Below are 22,943 nucleotides of genomic sequence, written 5' to 3'. Positions count from 1 at the left end.
TTCATGCTTTCATTTCTGTCATGGAGATTCTCTTCTCATGGAAAGATCTTTAGCTTCGGGGCCTGAGTATGATAGCTGTATTTAGTTTTATTTATAGATATTTAGATCCTGACAGCTGTTTTCCTATGTAAGTGAAAGCAATTGCTACCTACTTTATTTACGAATTGTATGAGGGATTGGAGGAGTCTCTTTCACCTGACACCTTAGTTAAATATTTACTGGGGACCTATTGCAGGGGTGTTACTCCTTCCCAGGACAAACTCCTAAGATTTCAGAAGATTTAAAACTGCCAAATTGTTATCCTCAAATGGCAACATGGAAAATTTATCCCGTTACGTAAGCATACACTGATGAAACAAAAATAAAACAAACAAATGAACAAAAAAATAAAACAAAACCTCAAATACATAAGGAAACAGCAACAAGTTCATTACCAAAAATCAAATAAAAGGAAAAACAGCTTGGTAAAAAAAACCTACATGTGTTCTAGGAAGTTCTAGTCTGGAGAATACTGTCTGATTGCTCCTGCAGACATTCGAGGGTAGGCATTAAAACCAAGACATTTTCTGTGAAGCTTATGGAACAGAAGTTGTTCTGAACACGCTAGCCCTAAATTTCTAAGCAATATTCTTAAAAAGGATATATATATATATATTTACATTTACTTAAACAATAAACCAAGAACTATATCATTGCCTCTCATAAGTATGTAGGTCTTCAACGGGAGAAATGCCATGTCACAAAAAATATTTTTAAGAAGACACAGACACATCATTAGCTTCAGGAAATTCTGATGATTTCATGGGAGGAATGGCAATGTGAAACGGTAGTATATCTAGTCCTTTATCTCTGTGGTAGTTGTTTTTTCTGCTACTTCCTTTGGCAAAAGGCTCAAAGCTATCAGCACAGATTCAATAAGAACGAAAAAAAAAAACAAATGTTTGCTCCAAGGAACCAGTTAAATATATATATATACACATATACATACATATATATATATAATATATATATATATATACACATACATATATATATATATAAAAGAAATATAAGAATCAACCAAACCCTGTTAAAGGGAAAGCAAAAGGGAGAAAGTTTTTCCCTAAGGGTCTACTTGACCAACTTAAGAAACAACCTTAAGGACTTAAGAACAGAGGCACTGACACTAGTCACATCATGCAGCTTATTTTAGCAATATGAATATTCTTGTGAATGACCTGTTTGTAGTTAGACAGAACTCATATTTCTTAAGATGACTAACTTTACTCAATTAAATAAACAGCCCAACAAAAAATCATGATAAAGTCAACAGTACTGTAGCAGTGAAAGTTCTCAGGTACTAGAATAACACGTTAAATTGCTAACTGCTAAGTGGAAAAAGCAGACATTTTTCAGAGCTATGCCATCTAAGTGGGTCAAATCCTAGTGAGCAGGTCAAACCCTTACTGATAGGCAAAAGACTTCAAAGAGGTATTCAGTACCTTCAAATGATCCTTTTATTGGTTTCAGATGACACATTTATGAACGTATTTATTACATAAGCTATTTAGGCCTCACCTATACACAAGTTTAGTATCATGTTAGATCTGAATTGTCTTTATCAGAGACAGATAAAAAAGCTTGTGTAAAGCTTGTGTAAATGTAGTAAGTACAGGAATAAAAGTGCCTCATACTGGCACAGTTTATTTTTCTTTTCAAATAGAAATAATCCATATGGATATAGGTTTTATATTTAAAGACCCAGCAATAGAGTGTACTCAAGGAGCGGAAGCAGTACAGCTTTCACGAGCACATAATGCCTAAGAATTAAATCTGTTGGGCAAATAAGACTTGGAACAAAGCTATAAGTAAGTTCAGTCTCTTGTGTCAGTAGTAATACTTTAAGTTTGTCTGAGTAAAACCAGATTCCTTTACAATTTCTTTACAAATAAGTGTTTGGAAAGCAGTGGATAGAACAACTCTCTTATTCCATTCAATCTATGTTCTTTAGAGCAGTCCCAGCCTTCTGTCAACTGAAAGTAAGTGTGAATATCCACTACAATTACTCCATGGCTAGCAGTGGCGGAAGTGTTTTGAAAGTATGTATATTTTGTGTAAATTTGCTCTAAAGATGTCAATATTTCAAAATAATAAAGGAGAAGTGGAAGAGTAACAAAATTTTCTAAAGCAATGTGAATTATCATTGTCCTATCCACGAGCTAGAGGTATTCCATACAAACAAAATTTATCAACTTTGTACAGAATAGATTTCATTTTTTTACATTAAATCAATTTCCAACCTAATAAATGAATGACTGAAAAATACATGCTTATATATTTTTACATACACTATTGTAATTTAACTTGATGAGTTAGGGGAAGAAGGGGGAAAAAAGGAAGAAGCAAAAAGCTTTCTGTAAATACAATGTAGCTAATCAAGAAAACAATTTGATTCATGCTGGGAATTCAGATAAGGCAATTGATATTGGATAAAAAACTCAATCAGAAACATAATTACAAATCACAATATGAGATATACTTGAACAGGAGTATTAAAAAATATAAGATGTATCTTTAAGTCTTGGTGACTACTTTCTTCAGTGTAAAATTTAAGTAGAGTTTTGTAATTTCTACATTTCTGTAAAATAAGTTGTAGATTGCTTAAAACTTCAGATTTTTAATTTTGTTTTGCCATTAGGAAATCCAGAAAAAAATTCAGAAGTAAATGTGTATATCCATGTTCTCAATGTCAATGACCATGAACCGGAATTCCCTAAATACTATGAAACATTTGTATGTGAAAATACATTTTCTGGCCAGGTAAGTGATTTGGTGATTTTTTTTTTAAGAATACCTTGGCTATAAATCATTCATTGTGAACTACATTCAAACCTTATCTAATTCAGTCTAATTCAGTTAGGATGTCTAAAGTTCCTTAAGTTATGGCTTTCATAATACCTTCCTTAGTCGTCTACTTATGAAGTTGTTGTGTAAGGGAAGTGTCTGTTTGAAGGTTTTCCTCATTTCATACTTAAAAGTTCCCCATGGTTTTCCAGGTGAATGCAGTCACATCGGATAGCTGTCCTAATCCCCCAGATATACCACTGGAACTTCATTTTCCTTTATCCACTTTCTTCCACAGTTAAATATTTTCATAGGTGAACCAGTTTTACAGTATAGGCTCCAGGGTAGCTTAGAGCCAGACTCTGCTCAGGATTTTAAAAGATTCTAAAAGAAAATTCTGAAAGGAAAAGAAAAACATATTTTTAAAAAGTTAAACAAAAAAGGTATAACGTGAATAATAGAAAGCAGTAGATACAGAAAATCTATTTTCTTTCTTTAAAGTGTTCTTTGGACACAGAAAAGGGACCTTTGGAATAACCATGACACTCCTATTTGAGTGATTTTGCTTTGTCTGGATTTTTGAATCCTATAGCCTCTCTCTACACTGGCTTGGTTGACTTTGGTTACTGAGCAGTTAAGTAAAGCTTTCCCTGTTACTTAAGTAATTCCTTTATAGCTTTCACTATCTGTGTACATACTCTTCTACCAGCACCTAGTTTACTTGTTCTACACTTGGCAATGTTGCACTCTGAAATGTTGTCCTAGCTTAGACATGTTTGGAGCAATCCTGATTTCTAACCTTCAGTCTAAAGAACAACTGTAAAAACAAAGGACACATTGGCTCCTGTCTTAGAGGCACCATCCATCTCAGCATATGATGGATTCCATAGATTGTTGTTTTATGATTTTCTTTTGGAATATAATACAGGATTATTCCTACAAAAATGATAACACCTATACAATGGTGGAGACAGATGGGCAAAACATTTTTTCTAAATAATTTGTTTTTTTGTTTGTTTGTTTTGTTGTTTTTCTTTGTTTGGTTTTTTTTTTTTACTTTGCTATACTTTTGTGAAAGTTATAAGCAGCATTGGAAGCCATTCAGACTAATGTTAAATAATCGTCACATTAACATATGTTCTTAGGAAGAAAAAAATGAAGCTGTAACTGAAGTGCATAATTATCACAGTCAGAGATTATATTTTGTTCATGTTTAAGATTTAAAACAGAATCAGTGGTTGATGTTTTGATATACTTTATAATGAGTAATAACTCACAATTCTTACTCATTTTTCTACATATAAATTACATAAAATTTATTTATTACATTAGCTATAAGCTTTATTTACTTTCATCAGCTAGAAGCTATGAGTTTTAAAAGTGGTTGTCCACTGAAAAACACAATTTGCATTTTTGAAGAATTAGTTTAAGCAATGAAGGGCTCAATCAGACATGCAAATGTCTTAGTTTGCCCTTATTTCTACAATCATTTCAAAAGATTTCAGGTATATGCTTATATGCTATGAGTTGAGATCATAGACAGTATGAAAATTGAAATAAAATAGTATATCTAAAGAAGCTATCTCAGAAGCTATAAGAGATATGTTGAGGGATAGTCCCCAAGACAATCCAGAACTCATTAACTCATTTCCTATCCTTATCTTGGCTGAGTTGTGTCTGAGTTGTGTTGATAGGATACTCTAAAATAAATTTGTACTCCCAGTTTACAGCGTTTGAGAGGAAGGAAGAAAAAGCTCTGTAGGGGGAAAGACTTTGCCAAAAATGAGACTGCCTTTTTGACCGTGGAGGGCTTTTACCTGGTGTCAGCCAGGCTTATATCAAAGCAAGAGTCATGTGACACATTATTGTGCATAGTCCTAAAGTATACTAGACCTTCATAAAGAAGGAAAAAACACCACGAATAAAACAAAAAGTGTTGTCATAATTATCCAAATATAGAGGCAGTGAACAACAGTTTAAGATTAAAAAAAAAAAAAAAAATTGCTTTTTCCAAAGCGATTTTATTCTATGAAATATTACCATTTTTTTGTCTGTTTTTATCAAATGAGTGTTCATTTTATTGTCCATGCACTATGTTTTGTGTAAGGTACAGGCAATTTTAGTTTAGGCTCTGGAAGACTTTCAAAGGATTAGATCTGGATCCTTGGGAGTATCATTTGAAACAAGAACATAGCAATAAAAAGGGATGTAAAGAAAAAGCTATTTCTGACAATATTCTAAATCCATTTAGAACTTGAGCAGGAAGTTGCTATGTAAAATAGAATTCCACTCTATTGTAGCAATAGATAATATCAGATCTAATAGAATTATATTTATAAGCCAACCAAATATGGGATTTCTTTTTGATTCACACTGGATCTTTCTGACTTTATAACTGTGTTGTACATAACGTAAGCGATGACCATGATGTAGTGTTAGTTCTTTAGGGCTTTCCTTTATGTGTATGTACAATAGCTACGAACTGTTGAGTTATACAGACAATCTATAAAAATGTCCAGGAAAAAAAAAATAGACCAAATTTATCCTGAAAGTAATACTATACACAACCAGAAGGAAAAGATTTGACCCAGTAAGCTTTATTCCCAAAGCATTAATATATCAACTCAACCTGAAGCTGTAGTTTGAGAGTTTAAAATAAGTAAGATGCATCAAATGTCTGAGCCACATGTAAGCAAGCTGAGCATCCAGACTGTATCCAGTTGTATGTATGGCGTTTTCAGCTCCCTTGTAGTCTTTTTTCATGTCATACAAGAAATATGTTTTGGCTGAAAAAGATGCACTGAAACATCTACATTTTGAATTAGTACAGCCTTCTTTAATGAATATTTTGGCAATTCTGAATTTCTTTGAGAATCACATATGAACTGACTTTGATGTTGTAGCTTGCTTAATAGTTTTTATTATATTCATTGTATTGAGTGTACACTAAACATCAGAGATAAGAAATATATAGAAAATAGGAAATATATAGGACTAGAATTTCCTAGTTCCTAGACTAGATTTCCTAGCTCCAAAGTCTAGGAAACCTGCAAAAAATATTCTTCTTTCTGGGCTATTTTTTTTCCTGTGGGCTCAGCAAAATCAGAGCAGCCTATTGCTCTCTGAATATTTTACAGACTCAGTTTTGCTGAATCTTAGGAGAATATAGTAAGAAATAAACATTAAGAAGTTGCCTTGGATCATTTACATATATGCTTACAAAGCCATAAGGAGTCTAAAGTTTGCGTAGAATAGTACAGGACAGATCATAACGATGGAAGTTTTCTTCAGGTTAGGCATGTGTTCCTCAGAATTATATTGATTTGAATCAGACATAGCTAAAATTAATGGGGGAAAATGATTGACTCCTAAAAATATAATTTCTAAAGTTATACCTAATACCTATTTAAATAACTATTAATCAGAAGGAAAAATGGGAGTATAAAAATATCACCTACAGTTAATGCTTTTTTTTTTTTTTGAAATTATGATAAGTAAAGAAATTTAGAAGTTTTATGATTCTCATCTCAGAATTAGGGTATTAATAAGCTACATTCTTACACAAACTGGGGGAAAATGGCTGTATGATTTGTTAATCCAGTATCTATGAGAGTTGTGTTAAATTGCTCTTAACAATTGCAAGTGATGGACAACTTCAAAAAAATTGAAACAGTATCTTCAAGCCTTTTTTCCACTCAAAGAAATTTGCTTGAAATTCACATTGCTTTTCACACAGAAAAAGGCATCACTGAAATCATAAAAAAAGAGAGAGAGAGAGAAAAGAAACTAGGTTTTGAGCTTGAGAAAATTCTAGGACTATAGAAGAACCAGCCTGCTAAGCGAGAGTATATGACCAAGCTCTGAATAAGTCAACTCAGATATCTCATTATCATTGCAGAGCTCAGGTATCTCATTATCATGGGGTGTTCTTCCCTACTTAAGAAGCCAAGCTAAGAATAAGAGGATATTAGATGTGACTAAGACATCTAAGACAGGTATTACTGTGCAGTATTGATGCATTAACTTGTATATTGAGTGTAGTTTCATTGACCCTGAACTGTAGGGGCAAACATACATCCATACAAAGATTTTTCTCAGCAGTAAACATGAAGTCACTAGCAAATCCTCAGCAAAAAACAGAAGAGACCTTTAATTTGTTGAGGTGTAGAGCAGAATAATATTAGGAAAATATCCTTGTTTTAGATTGGACATATAGAATTTCAGTTTCTATTGCTGTTGGTATATAACATATTCTAAGTATTATATTCCACTAAAAAATGAAACATAAAAGCAAGGATTTATTGTCAAGAGTAGATCCATTACTAGGGATCAGTTATTACTCTAGACAGATTTCTTCATCCTTGTGCCTGTATCACCTTTTCTATTTAACTTTTTGCTCTGAGGAAAAGCAAAGCTTTTCTAAGATTTGTTCTTTGTGCACTGCTACCAGGTACATCACTGAGCAACCAATCAGTTTCTTAGTGAGTAGTTCTTAGTTCTTCATTTTCCTATAGGGTCAAAATATTGACTTCAAATAAATTTCATGCATAAAAAGGAGACAAGGTGCTAGGAACACAATGGTTCTATGGTATGTGCCATGTTTTGAACTTTCCTGTGACGATTTCATCAAACTCAACTTATCTGAAAAGAAAAAGAATGAGTGTTGAAATCTTTGGATTTTTGACTGAAAAATGGTTTAATTCAGAAAGAGTTTTTAAAGGCACAGGTTGAAGGCTGATGTCTACTTCCGCTGACTTACTGCTGTTCTTGCTTCTAAAGTAGCCCTTGTAGGATTCAGATGTTTTCTGGTTGAGGAGAGTTGAGACTTGAAATCTCCTGGGTACAAAGGAGTACTTGAAATCTCCTGGGTACAATACCTACAAAGCATGAGGTGAATGACAAAAAAGAGCTTGAGTGTAAAATGGATGTTATCATTTCTGAATTTTGATGGGCTTGCATCAGACTGCTTTCCTCCTATTGGTAAAGATCTTCTCTGACTATTATATGCTATAAGGCTTGAGTCAGTGAATATTCACTGATAAAAGTGACAAATAGTAGATTTTTGCATCCAGAAATATTACTAATTATATTACCTAGAATGTGGTTGGTTTTTTACAAAGATGAAAGACATTCTTTTTAATGGTAAAATATTAATTTTGATTTTCATTTTGCAGATGGCAATCTATTTTGGCAGATTTGTAAGAGAAAGCTATTTTGTTTTCTTGGGAGAAAAAAAAAAAAAAAGCAACAAACTACCAAGCAATTCCATAATCAATCTGTTATAATTTCCAGAATCAACAATTCAACACATGAGCTTGTCACAATATCTCACTTACTGCAGCTGCAATATGGAAGCTGAATGATGTCAGTGTGTCCTGTGTGCCTCATGGAAACAGATTTGGTTTAGAGGGATTTATTCAATTGTAGAATGATAAACTTTCACCTTGGGAAAAAAAGACAAAATTCTATGTGTGTATATCTATATGTATACATATCTGTATACATATACGTATTCTGTGGAAACTTTATCTTTGCCTTTTGATCCAGCAAATCTTTCATATTTTCTCAAAGTTTTAATGCCTACCTCTCTTAAACAAATGAAAAATCAAAGCAACATATGCAGAACAATTTAATATGTATTAGAACACCACAATTACATTTGTTTGGGTATGACAGGTATATATTTATGATATATATATTCATAGATCCCATCTCCAGCATCAAGAGTTTATTATAATACAACATGCCTTTTTATTGTTTTAAAGAACAAGTAAATATTTTTATTCTTAAATAATTCTATTTTTCTATATTTCCAGCTAATTCAAAACATCAGTGCAGTGGATAAAGATGATTCAGTAGAAGGTCACCACTTTTTCTTCTCCTTGGCTCAGGAGGCAACAAACAACTCACATTTTACTGTCAAAGATAATCAAGGTACTGTCACTCATAAGCTCTTTAAGACCATCCTAATGGGAGTCATATTTCTAATGGTCCTAAAAAAATAGCATAGAAAATACAGGTATAAGGTATGAACACATTATGCATTTTATAATTCTGTAATACTAAAGAGGCTGGAAGGCTGAGTTTTTGTTTTATACCACCTCTGTCTGTCTGTCTAAAATACATAAATACATAAGAAAATAATCTTATTTCCTAACACAGTTTAAATCATGTATCCTGAATACTGATGACATCATATATCTTCTATATATCTTCTATACATTTTAATGCTTTTGGATCTGGATTGATTGAGAATCTTAAGGAAAATGCTAAAAGAGTGATAACAACCGAACCAATCTGAAGTGACGGAATTTCAGGAAAGAAGATCACTTAAAATCAGTCTGCTGAGACTATGAAGAAGGAATTTTCCAGACTCAGCTAAAGTATACATTGTTCTTATTGACTTTGTTAATTATTTGAATGTTCAGCCTAGGTGAATAAATCAATGAGAAAAAAAGTTTTAGAAAGTTCAGACTATGTTAAATGGCAAACTACCTTTCTCAATATCAGCAAATTAAAGTCAACACTTTAGTGTGTCTTTCATTTCCCAGCTTCATTAACCTCTCTTTCTCACTGCCAGGAGAAAACTTGCTCCATTAAGGCTAAGTTCTAACAATACAGTTTCGTTCGCCAGTTTCTTTTGTATTCTGCATAAGCTCCAAGCAGAGCTACACACAAGGTCCAATTCCTTTTGATGGCTATTGATAGGGAAATTGTATTTTCAAACATAGTATGATTAGACACCAATCTCTCCCTTTCTGATACAATTCACAGAAATAGATGGGTGAAATGGAAGTATCTTAACACAAAAGCAAAAGTGAGTATACATATCTGCAGAATTTTAACTCAGAATTATCCTCTAAACTATAACTAAGAAATCCGTATGGACTTAAATGTAAGGGAGTTAACTTTGACAGACTGTTTGGATAAATATGAGCTATAGATAACTGTAGAGTTGGGGTTTTTTTTATGTGCATACATGAAATAATTCCCCATGACATGATTAAAAATCATAACATATATTTATGTTTTATTATTCTTTCTTCTTTCATATCTTTCATATGTGTTTTCTTATTCAAGTTCCTTCTTCAAAATTTCAAATTTGAATTAGCTGATATGTAACAGAAATTGAATTTGCTTATTAGGTTTCATACAGAGCTGATTTCTGAACACTGTCAATTAAATAGAAAGCAAGGCAAGAGTCTCTAACAACTTTTTTAAGCAGTTTAAGTAGTATGAGCTCAGTTAGCTCCAGTTGTAAATCAGGCAATGAGCAAATGACTATTTTAGGGCAGATTTTTCTTGCTTTCTCTCCTTTCTCTTGCCACCTGCCTTCTCTCTGTGCTATCTGACACACTTTTGGGGCCTTTAGATTGATAAAAATGTCTGTTGTTGATCTGTGAACTGCAGAACTGGTAACAGCGGGGTTACTTGGAAGTATTTTAAGAACCTACACTGAGTGAATGTTAGATCCTAGATGAGTACTTTTCTTTCTTATCTGTGCGTATTAAAAAGAGATCTCCTGTTGCCCCTAAAACATATCTGTCCAAACACATGCAATTATTTGGGAATGCCACCCAAATAACACTTATCGGCACGTGGTTTAACTCTCTTGCCTTTTCTAATGTGCAGGTTTGTACTGTACCAAAGTTTTTAAACAGTTTGGTCAACTGCTCCTGGATTTTATTGCCATTGTTAAAAAGTGATAAATATATATCATGCATATAATTTATCTTCTAGATAACACTGCTGGAATTTTCACAGCAAAAAATGGCTTCAGTAGACAGGAGCAGCTTTTTTTCTACTTGCCCATCTTAATTCTGGATAATGGAACCCCACCACTTACAAGCACAAACACTCTCACTATCACTGTCTGTGACTGTGACATTGAAGTTAACATCTTCTTTTGTCGATACGGAACTTTCCTGTATTCCTTGGGTCTGAGTACAGAAGCTTTAGTTGCTGTTTTGGCTTGCATACTAATTCTCCTAGGTAAGTACTAGTAAGTGAAATAACTTTGCTTCCTTTTACAGTAGATTTGATTATGTGCCATAGATATTCCCTAGCGAGAAAGAATGGAGGTAGTGTCCTACAGAGAAAAATCCAATAGGGCAAATCTTTCATTTCTCTTCTGTTTTCTTGACTATAAAGTCAAAGTATTTTTTTTTTTTAAAAAAGCCTTAAAAGTTGGCTTTAGTTGAGTAATGCTCCTACTTATTTTTCTAGCAGTAATAATAACAAAGATTTGGAAAGCCAAAGGCTGTATTAGAATTAGATTAATATGAGCAGAACTCTATTCATTCTGCCTTAGGTATGGGTAGGAGCAAGTGGAGCAAATGTGGAGCAAGTATTAAAGCGCAGAGCAATATAATAATAATGGAAAAAAAAACACTGATACTATCTGGAAGAAGCAATATTAGCTTCAGAAATAAACAGAGTTGCCCTCTCTGTTAATAACGTAGCATCTCCAGGCACTCATTTCTCCAAGAGTTGGGCATCAACTTTTTCCTCTCAGGAGACTCTAAATTAGCCTTCAATATACCAAGGAAGTCCTGAATGTGAGACATGAATTTGAGTGTTATCTAAATAATTAAGAATGGCTTGTGAGGTACTTTTAGAGTTTTATAAAACATTTTTCTTTTTATACTAACCTACTTTTAGAATTCTGTTGAAACAAAACAAGCAAAAAGACTGTAATGTAATACTTGCACAAAGTAATGCCAAGAAAGAAAGAAGTAATAGAAACAGAAATTGCACTGCCTTAAGAAACAAAACTTTAATGGGTAATTATTCTCTCAATGTTTTTCTTAATGTGAACAAATAAAATTAGTAATACTTTTTAAACTTCTATATCATTGAAAGATTTACAAAGCAGTTTTAAATAAATCCTACTTTTTTCCTTGTAGGATATTCAGGTAAAGAACATTCTTTATCTACCCTTATTATACAGTATGACCTCTACTAGTCTATAAATAACAGCATACAACACTAAGTATAACATTACTAACCACAGGGAAGCTCTGAGGCTTGGAAATGAGGGCTGGCAGCTGTATTCTGATTATTCTGATGCTAAATTTTGATCTGTCATTGTAGCAATGCGAAAAGGAAGACAAGTCCAAGAAATTTAATGGAATTATTTTGACTTTGTATCAATGAAAATGGAAGTTAAACATATTAAAGATCACCCATATTCCTCATTCTGTCTGCAACCTTATGGTTTTAATTTCCATAGTGTAAGCAATAAAGGTCTTTGGCCTCATGACTGAATCTTTTTGTGAGAACCCATTGAATTTTTTCCTAGAATGAAACCCTACAGTTCAGCCCCACAAATGGATTTGAGTTCCCCAGAAGCAGCATCTTGATGAATTAACTGTGAATCGGTTAATTGATATGACCTTGGTCCTTCATGATTTTGTAACATGCAGGAAACTGCAGAAATAATATGGCCTACAAAAAAAATCAGAATGTTTTTTGTTAAACCCTGAGAACTCTCTGAATAGTTAGAACAAGGATTAAAACAATAAAAGAGTAGCTCATTATTATGTTTAGATGACAATTATCCTGGGCAGACTCTAGTCATATGATGACTCCATATCAAAGTCCAGGAAAAAAAACATTCCCCTACTACCAACTCTTGGTTTCCAAGACAGAATAAGAGATTATTCTGAAAACTGAGATTTTTTGTTTTTAGCCTCACCTACAGTTCCAGAGACACCTTATTGAACCCACATTTTCCTTGTCCCAAGCAAACTTCAGGCAATTCTGACTGGTGTTGCTGCGTTAGACTTTCAAGTCGGTGTGTGTTTAAAGGCCAACTAGTACTCATATCAGTGTTTTCTTGGCTTTTGGTGGTATATCTGGACACGGTCTCGTTAGGGACTTAAAGGAGTGAGGATGAGGTACTGTCGTTGCATGGTCCAGGTTATTAATGGAAATGTTCATCAAGGGCTTTTCATCTACTTGCAGAGAGAACCTTTTTCTGGAAGGAATTAACCCTTGGTGCTTGTTGGGCCAATGTATACCACAAAAGTCAAAGCAGAAATACAAACGCACATACTTATTGGTTTCTTTCTGTTTTTAATTATCTAACACACTCTTTACAGACATATACATTCAAATGTATATCACAAAGAATTTTGTCGGTTATTTAAAATTATTATTATTTTTTTTTCTCACATTTAGAATACAAAGAGTTTTCCTCTTACCCCACAACCTTTTAGTCAGCATCATCAAACATTATTAGAAGAGTTTATCATGCAGAGGTTTAGGAGAACTGAAGCTCCTATTTCTCTTTCATAATTGTGGAATAGTGTTGTAGAAATTCATTTTTCCAGTGTTGTCAAATTTGGTGTTAATATCTCCCACTCACACAATATCTTATCCGTAGAAGTGAGGTAAAATCCTGTGGCAGTTTTGTCATGTTACATCCTGAATAGAGAATTGCAGTACAAAATCTATGTATTTATTAACAGAACTGTAATTAAATTTATCTAAAAACTGAAATCATCCATGTCTCTGAATGTCATTGAGTACTTGAAACAGATCACTCAGAGTGAAGTGAGTAAATAAAATAAAAAAGAAAAAGAATAATACTTCTAAATAGAAAAGAAAAAGAATGAAAATAAGTCTAAGAGCTTAAACATAAAAGGAAGAAGCTGCTCTTATCCACAGATCTCAAACTTTAGGGAGTCTTCAAACATCCAAAGAGATGTAATGTAAGAAATAATTGAATCAGACCCTAAATACTCTGTAACAGAATTATTTCCTACCAGTTGAGAAGATTTCATCCACTGCCTTTCATTTTTCATCCGCCCTTCCTGAGGCTTTGATCTAAGAGGGAGAGAGGGGGAGGGAGAGAGAGAGATAAAGAAATTAAATTTGAATGTGGAATTGATATATCAGATGATGAAGTAAAACAGTTTCAAAAAGTGTAGCCTGTGTTCCTATCACTGCTTCAAACTCTCATTTAGCCAAAGAATAGCTCCATGTCATTCACCCCTTTTATAAGTCCCTCTGTAACCATTTTATCACCCTATACAATGTTCATTTCAAAACCATAAAATCCATAAAGATTACAGCTCTATAAATCTGTGAGGATAGCTTCGCTTTGCAGTAACAGCGATATTAAGGCATATTGTGACTTTTTAGGTGTTTCCAAGCACGTTCAAAGTTGCTGGTTCTTCTTACCTTTTCTTTTGTGTTTTTGCTTTCTGTCTAGTTTTCATTTTGGCGGTTGTGGCCATAAGAAGGCAGCGGCAGAAGTCTCCGTTTTCGGAGAAGATAGAAGAGTTCAGAGAGAACATCGTTCGGTATGATGATGAGGGAGGTGGAGAGGAGGACACAGAAGCTTTTGATATTTCAGCGCTGAGGACCCACACCGTTATGAGGACACAAAAAGCTCGGAAGAACATCACCACAGAGATCCATAGCCTCTACAGACAGTCTCTGCAAGTTGGCCCTGACAGTGCAGTGTTCAGGCAATTCATTTCAGAAAAGCTTGAAGAAGCTAATATGGATCCCAGTGCCCCTCCATATGACTCACTTCAGACATATGCCTTTGAAGGGACTGGTTCTTTGGCCGGATCCCTCAGCTCTTTAGGCTCAAACACATCAGATATGGATCAGAATTATGAATTCCTTGGAGACTGGGGACCTCAATTTAAACAGCTTGCAAGCATGTATGCTTCTCATAGAAATAGGAGAGATTAACTTGTTTTCATTGTAATTTTTAAGTGCTTAGCAACAAAAAACAATTCTTGATTTTTAAACAGAGATCAGTGATCAGTCCACATTTTAGCACCAAAATAAACATGCTTTTTCTAGAATCTGCTGGGTATGGAGGCATTTTGAAAAATCATGCCAGGAGTGCCATGAGCTGAGGGATAGGCATTCTGTATTTTGAAAATCCAGTCTTTATTTAGGTGTCTGAACACAAACTGTACTTTTTTTGAAAATCTAGGCCCAGCTCTGGGGGCTGAAAATCTGTATCCAAGCAAATAAAACAGCAGGAATAGAAGCCATATATGAGTATAGTAAATATTTGGTCATCTGTAAGCTTTAAATTGCTGCCAAAGTTAAGAAAAACTTTTGCTGTGGAATATATTAATTTAACCAAAGTTAAAACATGCATATTTGTATAATGCTTCAACATATAAATATATGTATGTGAGAAAGTAGACTCTAGACATTCTAAAACAATTGCCACAAAGACTTACAGAATTATCTATTTATTTTTCACAGAATGATTAAACTAAAATAAATGTTTTCCTATCGGTGTGAAAATAAAGATCTGTTACAACATGAGTAAGTATTTTCTATTAATTTTTTTTTAATTGAACTATTGGCAAGTGTCTAAAACCAATAATATTTTTAGCAGTTACAATATACAAAAATATAGTTCAAGTTAGAATCAGTATTCAACTTAAATACTGCAATCAACTACATTATATATTACTGACTGTACTTACATAAATACTGTCTGTATCTGGGCATTTTTACCTTTATTGAAGTTTAAAAATGACTGATTTACTATCACAGATTTTTTTATGGAATACAGAATTAGCTGTAGTACTCTATTTTATTGTAACAGTATTAAAGATCTTTAAAATACTAAGTTGGTGAACATAAATCTTTATGTATAGGATTACATAATAAGACAGTAAAATGCTTTAATGTTAACCCAATTTTTCAGAAATTGATCCCATCATTCTGAAAGATTCAAGTCAGACTTAAAAATTAATTTCCCGCTGTATTTATTTCCAGGACAGTCCAATGAATGAGTCTCAGGGTATCTCAGAATGTTTACCTACACTGGTAACAAGCAGCAATTTTGCATCTAAAGGTTATCAAATATATTGCAAATGAACTATCTGGGAAAGGGTCCTGCCTGTTTTTATTCACCTTTTTTCCATTAGGTGCTTATTTTATAGCATCTGTATCTTGTAATCATATGAATTTTTTTTTCACGCTGAAGACTAGTACCAGGATAAAGAGTTATTTTATGTTTCCGTGTGTGTTTTTTTCAAAAAAAAAAAAAAAAAGAAAAAGAAAAAAAAAAAGAAATTCTAAGGTAAGCTCTCATAGATACAGGAGAGAGGTAGATAAAGCTTACACAAAAATAAAAAGGAATGTAACACACAAGCATATTATGTTTGTTACAATTTCAGTTTATTAAAGGAAAGCAAGGGATGCAAACTAAGTGGAAAGCTGCCAGTGCAGAATTTAAACTCCTGTTAGGTTAAAAAAAAAAAAAAAAAAAAAAAAAAAAAAAAACACATGGAAAAGTTTGAAAATCAGAAGAGATTTCTAACAAGAAGTCTGGTAAAGGCAAAACCATTAATCATGATATTCATAATAGGAAAAAATACTAGGTGTTATCTGACTAGATGCAGATGAAGCAGCATGTGCTTCCAATGGAAAAACTGTCTCTAGTCGGATGATAAGATTCTGGTATGGATGAGCAAATACAAAATATCTTTAAGATATGTAAAACCAAAAGCTTTGCATTAGTGACTCTAGTGCTTGTACTCAGTGGCTCTCAGAACATATCTGACAAAATAATTCCTCACTGAGATAGTATTGTGCATTTTAATCATTTCCTTCATGGAGAGGGATAGGAATAGAGGGAGTAACTATGCTTGCACTTCCTTGGAGTTGGTAAGAAGCATATTTTTAAGATTAGGTTTCAAAATGCTGAGTAAGTCCTTCTTTCACATATGGCCTCAGTGAACTTTATTTCTCAGACTTTCAATTTATATTTAGTCCAAAAATGATAGCAGCCTCTGAACACCTGTCAATCCAGACATTTTGCATGTTTAGATGGGGAAATAGCCTCAAATACCTAAGCATGTTTGCACTGGTACAATTCCCTCATTTAGCTGTAAACAATTAACTTTAATAAGAAATAGCTTTTGTAACCAACATTTTCACTGTCATACCAGTGAATTTTATATAAAAGAGCCTATTGTGATTATTAAATGATCCTTAGCTCAAAAGGTGTTTGTACAGCAGGGACAGGGAGTATTTTGTTACAAAGTAAGAAGCTATTTCCTGTTCCTGATGGGCCACATATTATTGGTTTCCCAAAATTCAAAGTAAGCTTGAAGGATGGTAGATTTATGTTTACAAATAACTAAAACACTTTACAACAATCATCTGCATTCTCTCATTAAGAAAAAGTACACAGAGACCAGTTATCTGTGAGATCAATAAGAAACCCCCTACCCACAGCAAATAGACTATAACATTAGTCTGATATATGCAAAATATTCAAGAGTATATTTGTCAGCAGTGGCACTAAGAGCAAATGTTAAACAAAATTAAGAGCTATCACTACCTCACAGAAATTTCTCATTTTGTGAGACCAAGTATGGTTATCAATAACAATTAATACTGAAGCATTTTAATTGCTATTCAGGTGATGCTTTAATAATATTAAATCTGTAATCTAAATGATATTGCACATGTGGATTCAAATAGGATTGGCTTAGAGGGAAACACTGCTATTTACACAGATAAAAAGATTCTTCAAGTCTTATTCAAATAATTTTTGCAGTGAGCCAAACCTACTCATACAAATATGAAGCACTCTTCTAATGTTATTATGAGTAAATTCAACTCTCTCACCACAAAATTCACAGATTTCCCAGTTGTTCATCTCATTCAACTTTAGTCAATGAAAACTTAATGCAAGTTATTCATCTATTCTGAATTGAATGCTTGGAATCATTATCTGGAAGCGCCAGTGACATGCAATAACATAAGCCTAGATAATAAGTTTAAAGTCACAGACTACAATTTAGATTATTCAAGTTGAGATGAATCCCTCCCTCCCTATTCTCTCTTCTCTTTTTCTGTGGATCCAGTATGCTGCTCTCTTTCAAGTCCTGGGAATATGAGGCAGGATGGATACTCTCTGGGACAGCAAAATGAGCACAGCATCTTTCCATGACTGTCTACAATGAGGAACACCTGGAGACAAGTCGCTTTCACATCACTGACAACTCTAACCCAATGATGAATGACCTCTAAAGCTTCATCTGCTTTCCTTGCTCTGATAAGGATGTAAGGATTTTACTTTGTCTTCATGACTGTGTAAAAATTGCTTAAAAGGTGCAACTTCAAAACTAACAGAGTTTTGGCACTACAGAAGCTTGCTTGAGGTGATACACAGTTGCCACTTCCAGGATGGTTGGTACGCCCGGACCCAGCTCCTCCACGGTTCCCTGGGCAGCACAATCTGCCCTCCTCACAGCTCCAAAGAGGAGTAATGGAGGGCAGAGCGAGTGAAGACACCACGGCCAAACTCTGTTGCACTCCCTGTGCTGGGTTGCTGATAAGCTTCACAGTAGCTGCTCAATGGGAGATATATGATAAGATGTCCGGTGCTGAGCCAGCAAGGGTGGCAAATCACTCCTTTCAGATCACCTTTCCTCATTATAAGCTCATTATAATGTCAAAACACACCTCCATCCCAAAAGCTACCCACCTCCAAGGTATGACCACTCCTCACTGAGCATGCACTCCAAATTTTTGATTGACTGTACCTTTAAATGAAACCCAGAGACTTTTTTTTTTTTTTTTTTTTTTACCAATCAGTAATAAAAGTATGTATGACTACAGTCACTCAAGCCCCATCTAAATGTGAAAAAGTATAAAAGGTGAACTAAGGTCCCACAGTGTAGTAGAGAATTTCCTGTTCTGACAACCAAAACCTGCTTTGTAAATGTTTCATTTGAATAAATCATGCTGTTTGTGAACTCCACTATTTGTTTGGAAGGTGATCGGACCTACAGTCCAATCAGACTGTAAATCTAATACTGACAAGAGTCAGGTATATAGCTGCTACAGCATTTTGATATCTTCCTCCCCACTGCTTTCAAAATGCAACAATACTTTCACATATGACTGGCATTTTTAGCAATTTAGTACTATAAGAGAAAAATATTTATTATCAGACTGCCTTGAGTAATTAGTGTTGCTTTATTGTATTCTACAAATAGTTAAAGCTTCCATGGTCAGCTGCTCAGGGAGGTAGCTATCTTGTATTCATGTATCTCAAGAATTGCAGAGAAAGAGACAAAGGCCAAAGTAGGTCAAATGATTCCTGTAGCTTGTGCGCTCCCAAACTGAAAACAAGATGTAGGTCCTGAAAAATTCAGTCTACTGCCCAGCTCCCTGGACTATGCATTTGGAAAATTTTTGCATCTCCGCATGTACTTCCTTAATTTATCTGAATAGTCATTGTAAATAAACATACTGTGTCGACCTAGACTGATTTGGTAGATCACTTTGAATAACTTGACTATGATGACTGTCAAAGGCAATGCAAAGTGCAAAGTAATACGACTGCTGATTTCTTGTTTATAATGCTTTCCCTCATCCTTAGGAACTAGACCAGACACTAGATATGCAAGTGCAAGTGCAAAAAGTGCAAGTTAAAGGCACAGTTCAGAAAGAAGGCTTCATTACAAAAAACAAAAACACAAAATTCTGCACGCAACACACTGGCACATGCCAGAGTACTCTCTCTTCTCCCTTATCTAAATCTATCACTTACCTAAACCACTTATTATCACTTATCTAAATCTATCTCGACCTTACTGTGACTTAAAAGGAAGGGAACAAAGTCCTAGCAAATGTAGATTACTTAGAGAGTTCCTTCTTATGAGAGCCTTGTAAGGGGCAACCTGTGACTAAAACTGAACAGGTAATTCAGGAAGTGTAAAATGAATGGAGGCAAAGGAAAGACAGATGAAGTGTTTATGGTATTCTCCATTGAGCACTGCTAACTAATTGTTGTATAGTGGGTGCAGGAAGAGTGCTCAAAAAAGTGGAAATTAGAGAAAAAATTATAGTCTAATAGAAGTTATAGCATTACAAAAGCTTGCCTGGCATGAGAAAGTTACCACTTCCAGCATGATTGGTATGTATGCAATCTACTTCTCCACAATTCCCTCAGCAGCACAATCTGCCCTGCTAGCACATGCTAATAAGAGCAAATGAAGAGTGCAGCAGAATGGAGACACCATGGCCAGACTCTGTTGTACTCCCTGCAGAGATGGCGAATGGTAATACCATGCAGTCAATAAGCCTTCTGTACATTTTGCTAGGAAGAATATAATATTTATGGCAATTGTGCCTTATTCCTTGTGCAGATAACTACTTGGGAGCATTTTTATGTTTGCTAGCATGCTCCACACCCTGATCTTTCTTCTTGCAGTTGCAAGTGCAGAAGTCCTGTATATAGTGTTACATGTATATAGTATGTTGCACACTTTTTAATTTTCCCCCTACAAGTAAAGGGGACAATTTACCCCTTTGTTCTACCCAGCTTCCAAAGTTGCAAGCCTTTAACAAGCAGCAATTAAGCCTTGGTGAGCTGTTCATATGGGCACAGGACAGTTTCAAGGCTAATAATCTCTCTCAATGCCAATGCCATTTTTACATTTTATTCCAGTGTCATACATAGCCAATTCTACATGAAATAACTATTTGCTTGTAATATTACTAATATGTGCACATTTATACCCGCACACTTACAGCACACAATAATTCATTTTAGCTTTGCATTAGGTAAGCTTAAAAATATCAGTGAGGTTTGAATGGGGTGACTATAATGTGGGTGAAAAAACAGCTGAGTCACTGGAGACAAAGGATGGAGAATTGATTGAAAGGTCATTTTCACTTCATCCTGAAACCAAACATACTAGAAGTGTCATGCATTACCTACTTGTAAATATGAAATATTCTTTCATTAAAAAAAAAATTTTTTTTGGCTGAATAACACCCCTAACCTCCCCCCCCCCCCAAATTGTTTCCTTCTTTGATCACAGTTTGAAGCAATAATGCATATGTAAATTTCTTAACTTACTCTCAGCTATTTTTCAGAAACAGGCACACCTCCCAGCTGAAGGGTTTTCTTTTATACTTACTCTCTTCCTATTATCTGTTTCAACAGCTGCTTTAGGGAAGTCCCTGTAGACATCTTAGAGAAGAATGTAGGTGGTCAGAAAAGAAGACACTTAAACTAAGGAAAAAAAAAAGGCACAAGTTACCTCAGGTAATAAAAAATGGAAAAAAAAATCTCTTCTACAGCCCTTAAAAATTCATTCAAATATAAGCTTTATAGATGAATCTGAGAAACAAACACCAATTTTCTTTCCAAAATTTCAAAATACATATATATATGGCAACAACCTTAAAGTGTAGGAAAAGACCACTTCTAGTAGAGCAACTCTCCTCTTCAACTCCATCTTCAGCTTAAGTTTTAAACTTAATCTTTGAGCAGGGACACATTCCAGGCAGCAGTCCAGATCAGTTTGACATTATAGCTTTCAAAAACTTCCTTCTTTGGGTCTCAGATGCCTCTTTCGCACCCTCCGTGCTTCCTCATCAAAAAGTTAATTATCCAATTTACAGCACTTGTTCCAAATCTCTACCACCTGAAATTGATATACTGAACCCCCAGTGCCTCCTTAACCTTGCCCTATATGAAAAAAAATAGAAGAGAAAAAAAGTACCTGCTGATTTTCTTAAAAGATGTTTTTCTTTTTACTGAGACAGGTTTGTCTGCTAGGAGCAATCAATCATCTCTGCTGTTAGAAAGCATATTAACATAATCATTAAAATAATGTCCTCATGGTGAAGGGAGCTGCTCACTGGTGGTACTCTTTCAGGCAGGTGTGCTTAAACCTGAAGGGGGGGTGTAGAGGAATCATTAAATAGTAACTATTGGAAATGCCTCAGAAACAGATAGACTCATTAAGATGGTTTGTACTTGCATGCTTTAACACTGCAGTTCTAGAGAACGGTAAGCTACAGAAACAATTCTGAAAGCCTAACAATTCGATTATACAAGGGGAATATTCTTTGTTTTCTGAATTAATCTAAAATCTTTGAGAGTCTTATCAGTTAGTTGTCTTGTTTCTGAATCTCATTGTTAAATATCAGAATAAATGATAAGATTAAGTTTTTGATTTCTGAACATGACTAATATATCTTCATTTTTGCAGTATGTTTATGTGCAGTGTAGAAAGCTTTCATTGTCTGAACTTATTTTGTAAAGTTGTGGGAAACAATCCAAATAATATATATATATACTATATACATTGGGTTTTTTATTATTTCTTCTGCTGATAGATGAAAAGCTATTTTCTGCAATCTAAGTAGTGATTTTTTATTGCTGTACAAGAGACCTGAAAAGCCACTGCTTTACTGAGAATTATTGTGCAAGCAGCTTCTGCTAAGTAGATGATTATATAGATCCTTTAATGCTCCTATATTTTAAGTTGAATACTGATTGTTTTGTTTCTTTTTCATTTTCATTCTTTCTCCTTTTTAAAAAAAACTTAAGGTGGTTCATGTGGGTTCAAGACTTAGCATTATAAAGTATAGATGTGCTATGTAAAGTCCACTTTATATACTGCAGAGTTTATTGGTGGGAAAATCCTGCTATCCAGGATTAGCTTCACACTGCGATTAACTTTTTAGCGGCAGCTGGATGGGATATTTAGCTTTAGGTTTTAATAAGTTTATGTGCATTATCAGTTGAACACTAGGTAGAAACACACTGCTTTCACATAAAATGTCTTTATTCCATATCCTCTTCTTTTTTTCAGCTTCTAATAAACCAATTCTGCAAACAGTTCTTATTCTTTCTTAAAGGATTAATTTCAAAATAGACTTACATAAAGCATTCAAACTTCCATATTTCACAGTTTTTCTCTCCAAGTGAAACTTCTGCTGAATCACACATAACTGTAAAGCTACATAGCTGTAGCATCCACAAATCAGTCCTGCTTGTACTTTACACATATGGCTTCTGTTGTGGAAGATGAGGGAGAAGGAGGGAAATACTGAGTACCTGAAATATGTCAAAGGTTCTACCACAATTTTAGAAACTTAGTGGCATAAGGAATTTATTGACTTGGAGGCAGTAGAGAAATCTGAGTAATTCTAATTAAAAGAAAATCTACCAATCATTCAGCTTCTCAATCACCAACATGATAGGTCATCACTCAAAAGCAACTTCAAGTATTTGGACTGTCAAAAGTAAGAGCTTTCTGGTTATGGGATATATATTTCTTTCTTTATTTTCTACTTGTGATACCTAAATTTGA

The 22,943-nt window shown here is 34.2% G+C and overlaps 1 protein-coding gene across 3 annotated transcripts in view; it reads left to right on the top strand.

The window, feature by feature from the left end:
- LOC104565900 (cadherin-19) overlaps window positions 1-14,554 on the top strand; it is a 96,825-nt gene extending 82,271 nt beyond the window's left edge. For all 3 annotated transcript variants that reach the window (XM_088521861.1, XM_088521860.1, XM_010212644.2), the window contains 4 exons: window positions 2,678-2,799; window positions 8,640-8,757; window positions 10,564-10,815; window positions 14,042-14,554. In XM_088521861.1, the coding sequence (XP_088377987.1) occupies window positions 2,678-2,799; window positions 8,640-8,757; window positions 10,564-10,815; window positions 14,042-14,532 (983 nt within the window). In that variant the 3' untranslated portion in view covers window positions 14,533-14,554. The remainder of the gene's footprint in view (window positions 1-2,677; window positions 2,800-8,639; window positions 8,758-10,563; window positions 10,816-14,041) is intronic.
- Window positions 14,555-22,943: the final 8,389 nt, after the last annotated feature.

This window comes from Tinamus guttatus, unplaced genomic scaffold, assembly GCF_059628265.1.
Source record: "Tinamus guttatus ecotype Peru unplaced genomic scaffold, ASM5962826v1 Tinamus_guttatus_pri_ptg000136l, whole genome shotgun sequence".
Taxonomy (NCBI): Eukaryota; Metazoa; Chordata; class Aves; order Tinamiformes; family Tinamidae; genus Tinamus; species Tinamus guttatus.
The sequence above is the reverse complement of the archived record's forward strand: the minus strand, read 5'-3'. Positions and strand labels throughout refer to the sequence as shown.